This window comes from Arachis ipaensis, chromosome B01 (assembly GCF_000816755.2).
Source record: "Arachis ipaensis cultivar K30076 chromosome B01, Araip1.1, whole genome shotgun sequence".
Classification (NCBI taxonomy): domain Eukaryota; kingdom Viridiplantae; phylum Streptophyta; class Magnoliopsida; order Fabales; family Fabaceae; genus Arachis; species Arachis ipaensis.
This window is the reverse complement of record NC_029785.2, coordinates 22948521-22954167: the sequence shown is the minus strand read 5'-3', so window position 1 is coordinate 22954167 and position 5647 is coordinate 22948521. Positions and strand designations below refer to the sequence as shown.

At 37.3% G+C, this 5647-nt stretch overlaps 1 protein-coding gene across 1 annotated transcript; it reads left to right on the top strand.

The window, feature by feature from the left end:
* On the top strand, nt 1233-2477 carry LOC110265574. Its single transcript, XM_021108506.1, has 3 exons — nt 1233-2021; nt 2198-2392; nt 2448-2477. The coding sequence occupies exons 1-3, from the start codon at nt 1233-1235 to the stop codon at nt 2475-2477; spliced, it is 1014 nt and encodes a 337-aa protein (XP_020964165.1).

The window sequence follows — 5647 nt, the reverse complement described above, 5'->3', positions numbered from 1 at the left end:
ATAAAATTCAAATTAATTAAACTCCTTATCATAACAAACTTTTCCCCAAAAATCTTGCACTTACTTGGCCACGACTAACGGGCCGACGAATAATTCAGCCACAGTAGCTATAAATCAGAGGGGAAGCCGACGATAAAGAGGCAGAAGATAAATCTCTCTTTAAGATATTTCACTAACTTGAGTGTTGGAGTCCTTTTTGTAGGTACCACGCTTGGGTCCAAGTTCACGAGGATACTGCATCCCTAGACCAAAGATTTCAAGTGCTCACAAGAATAGTGTGGAGCCAACCTATAGCACGAAAGAGTATCCTTGCTAAAATATTTGACGCCTACCGTGGGGCCGAAAGCCTCGTTTTTGGTTTGACCTAACGTTTTACCAATTTTATTCTTGTGTTTTCTTTTCTTTGCAGAGGTTGAGTCATGATAGACCACTCGGTAACACCTCAACCCCCCTCCAACTAATGCTAAGCTCTTAGCTGTGAACACCGCTCTACAAGCGGAATTTCAGCGAATGGCAGAGCTGTTAGTAGCAAAGCAGAACGATGGTAATGAAAAGGATGATCGTAAAAAGATTAATGGCGATCTCCACAAGGAAAACATATCTGAGTCAAATGCGAAGACAGGTGGAGCACCTCCCAAAACAGAAAAGCAGGGGATCGGTCTTTTTTCTGAAAAAATAATGAACTTTGAAATGCCTAAAACTTTTACGCTCCTAATGATATTGGCACCTTACAAAGGAATTGGAGATCCTAAAGTTCACGTTACTAAATTCAAATCCATGATGTTCCTTCAGTGACTCTCGAATCCATGATGTTTCTTAATAGTGACTCCGATCCCATCTTGTGCCGATCCTTTCCGACCTTTTTAGATGGAGCTACATTACTTTGATTTTCTAATTTACCTGCAGGTTCAATCTCGAGCTTTGACGAATTCACCAAGTTATTCATAAACAACTTTTCAGCATCCAAAATTTACGTACGAGATTCAGATTACCTCAGTACAATCAAATAGAGGCATCACGAAAGGCTAAAAGATTACATGACACACTTCACAACAGCAAACATGGAGATTTTAAACCTCAATCCAAAGGTACACCTGCATGCCTTAAAAAGCAGTCTCTGACTTGGAAAATTCCAAGAAGCAATAACAATAGAAAAGCCGAAAACATTGGCTAAATTCAAAGATAAGGCAATTGGACAAATCGAAATCGAGGAACCAAGGGAAGCCTGGAGAATGGAAAGACCATCATCCCGGAAAGAAGAAGAAAGGACATACAGACCTCAGAGCAAGGACCCTAAGAAACCTTTCAAATTGACACCAAAGTTCGACTCATACACCAAGTTCAATACCAAGAGAAAAGATATAATTAAACAAAAGCTTATAAAGCCACCAAGTAAAGCGGGAACATATCAGGATCAAAGGTATGTAGACAGAAGCAAACATTGCGCATTCCACCAAAAGTATGGCCATACCACCGATAAATACGTGGTGGCTAAGGACCTATTGGAGAGATTGGCCAGACAAGGCTTGCTGGACAAATATGTCAGCTCTAGAAATAAAAAAGAAACAACCAAAGACACTAACAGACCAAGCCATAATTCAGATCACAAGGACAAAGGAGTTTGGTCCGGAGCGGTTGAATCTCCTACTTTGAAGGGAGTAATAAACTACATTTTAGGAGGCTTTGCAGGAAGAGGAACAACCAACGCAACCAGAAAGAGAAGTTACCGAGCCATGATGACAATGGACGGAGCTCGCCACAATACACACACCTCACCTCCAGTAGAACAAATCTCCTTCAACGCATCCGATCTCAAATTGCAATATTTGAACATGGACGATACAGTGGTAATCTTGATACATACAGGAGAATTGACAGTCAAGAAGGTCCTACTCGACCCTGGAAGCAGTGCTGACGTGTTGTTTTACTCCACTTTCAAAAAGATGCAACTCAGCAACAAGGCCCAACAACCCTCAACTGGGGAATTGGTAGGATTCTCCGGGAAAGGGTACCTGTGTCAGGTTATGTATAGTTAAGAACAACACTAGGAAAAGTTTCAAATTCAAAAACCCTAGATATCCAACTTTTAGTAGTTGATTGTGCTAGTCCCTATAATATCATTTTGGGACGCCCATCTTTTAACTCTTTTAGAGCTATCATTTCCACAGTTTACCTTTGTGTAAAGTTTCTTGTGCAGGACCACATAATGGTAACAGTGTACACCAATCACAAGGATGCTCGGCAATGCTACAATGCATGCTTAAAGATCATTCCAAATGAAATCATCCCAAGAGTTCACTCTGTCTACAACACAGAGAACATACCAACTCCAGTCAAGCTGGACCCCATAGACAATAGCAGTCGACCCTCTTCAACAGACGACCTAGAAAAGGTACAATTAAGAGAAACTGATCAATTTACTAATATCGGTTCTATTTTCTCTGTAGGAACCAAACAACACCTCATCGAACTATTGAAATCCAATTCCGACTTTTTTGCATAGACACCTGCCGACATGTCGGGAGTTGACTCGAACTTTATATGCCATAAACTAGCAGTCAATCCCAATTTCTGACCTATACGACAGAAAAAAAGGAATTTCGGCACAGAAAGAAAAAATACAGCAATAATAGAAACACAGAGATTGCTCGATTCATGATTCATCCGAGAACTTAGATCTTCATCGTGGTTAGCAAATGTGGTAATGGTTAAGAAAAGCTCGGGTAAATGACACTTGTGTGTAGATTTTTCGGACTTGAGCAAAGCATGCCCGAAAAATTCCTATCCACTCCCGAACATTGATAGATTGGTAGATGATAATTCGGGTTAGGGTTTAGGGTTTTGGGTAAGCCCGCACACGCCTCGAAACAGATCGACCAAACAATGTCGTTCTTTCAGTGCGGATTGGGCAAAGATTTGGGTCGCACGCGGTTACTATTCACCTTGATATGCGTGTCCGGATTAAAAATATATTTGCATGGACTCCAGAGCTAAACACAACCTTAATCGGGGTGAGGAGTACACGAGAAAAATATATTTAGCTCCCGTTTTTACCGAAAACCCTAATTTACATGAGTTCTAGGGTAGGATACACCCTCCAAATTAAAGAGTGATGAGTGTGCTTTCCAGACTTGTGGTATTTTTCTTTGCTTGAAAAAGATTTTTGCATGGACTCCGAAACTAAACAAAACCTTAATCGGGGTGAGGAGTACATGAGAAAAATATTTTTAGTTCCCGTTTTACCAAAAACCCTAATTTACATGAGTTCTAGGGTAGGATATACCTTCCAAAGAGCGATGAGTGTGCTTTCCAGACTTGTGATATTTTTTTTTGATTGAAAAAGAATTTTTCATGACTCCGGACATTACTAGAAATAAAGTTTTTTCAGACAAAAATTTCAGACGAAATTTATTTCGTCTGAATGACTTTATAATTTCGGACAAATTTGAGACAAATTTTGAACAACTTTTAGTGGAGGTTATAGAAGAATATATTTTGTTCTAATTTTATCTAAATATAGTTCCGAATTTTGGTGCCAAATTTTTCTGAATGGCGCCAAAATTTTCATACAGATTAGCAACACATTTTGGACTCAATTATATATAATTTATAAAAAAAGGTATATTTTTTGTTTCTAAAACTCAATTTCAAAATTTCTTAATGAAAATATAAAATAATCATCATATTAATTAACATCTCATTTATTATTATACATATTTTAAAAAATTAAATTAATATACGTTAGTGGCACAGAAAACTGCAACAGGAGCAACAATGAGGAGAATTGTCAGTGCCAATGATCTCACATCTGGTCCAAATATGAACCTACCCTGAAAGAAAAATTTCTGCAAAAGAAAAGCACGGAAAACATGAATTAGTAAGCATCTCCTAAGTGATAAATTGGCCAGATACAGTAAGTAATTCAAATAATATGCAGCAATATAACTAAATTTTCCTGTTCAATAAATGTTTTGTAACAAACAAATTACAACCTGAAAAGTACATCTGGACTTGATTCCCCAAAGACCACCAGAAAAATGTTCCCAAATCAATTTCTTAGAAGTTAACATTTGGTGATTCCTTAAATTAGAGGAGAACAGCATAGTAGAATGTTTGATTCACTTTGATCATGTCCACTTCTTATGTATTTAATTTCCCATCCAGTTTTCCAGATTCTTTTGATAGAACAATATCTCAGGCATTGATCAAATCATAAGTAATAACTTGCAGCCTCCATTGCCTCCAAAGCAATTAGAGCTTTCGAAACATTTCATCAACGGTTAGAAAGAAACAGAAAGTTCAACACTTTTTATCCTACCCAAATAAACTATACTAAATTTGACACGCCAATCAGACAACCAAGTGGATGTTACAGCTGCAAGGCTTCATTAGTCAGTTCCTCAGAGAAAAAACACCCTTAGAGACATATTTCCTAAAAATTTAAATTAGGATGTAGTTCCACATTTGTGAGATGAAGAGCAACTTCCTGGCTTCGAAATCACTCTTTGGATTTAATTTATGAATTGTTATTCTTATTGTGTTTAATTAAGATACTAATGTATTAGTATTAATTAATTTCATGTTTTTCTTTCTATTAGTTATATTTAAACTTTGAAATTTTGTTATTTTTAAGTTGTTGGTGAAGAACTAAAGATATGTATTTTGAATTTATTAAGTTTATGACTATTTTTAGTATTTTATATTTTTTATTTATGTAAAATCGATTTTATCAATTTAACCAGCGATTTATAAGTTGAACTAATAAATTAGTGAACTAGTAATTTGATCGGTTTAATTATCGGTTTGGTTCTTACAACTATAATTTTTAATACGTCTATTAAAATATAATAAAATTAAATTTTCGTCATTTTTTTCTCATATCCATTACCAAACTCCAAGTTCTAAAAACGGGATCGGACTAGTCGGTTGAACCAGTTCAACTAAAAACCGACAAGAAAAGTGGTCCGATACTTTCTCTCAAACCAACAATTTCAAAATCGTTAAAAAAACCATCGAACCGACCAAATCGAAAATTGGCCGGTTGGATCGGACCAAAAACTGGCTGGTTGGACCAAACTCAAACTGGTCAGTTGGACCGGACTGGAAAACGGCCGATTTTTAATAAATGACGTCGTTTTGATGCCCAAACCCACATCGCATCACTCACCCCCCAATCAAATGTCCCTCACCTTTCACCAGCCCTAGCTTCTTCAAGAATTAAAAACCCAAACCAAAAACCTAGACTATTCAACAGATCCGCCGTCACCGTCCGTCGTTATAGGTGCCTCCATGGCCTCCCCCTTCCCCCTGTTCCAAACCCAAACCCAAAACCCTAGCAAGGCACATCGTCGTTCCGTCGTCTTCTTGCTTCGCTGTTCCAGCTGCTCGCCGTCGTGTCTTCATCATCTCGTCGTCGTCGTTGTTTTGCTCTCATTCGAAGGTTAGTGGCACTGTTTAGTGATTTTCTTTTATACTCTGTTGAGTCTGTGTTAAAACTTAAATGTCTGATAATTATAGTGATTTTTGAATCTTCAATTAAGTAAATAATTGATTTTGTGGTTGTTAAAATTATGTTGTTGAAATGGATTTGTTATGGTGCTAGCCTGCTGTTGCCCTTTTTTTAATTTTTGAGTATGATGTTTCTGAA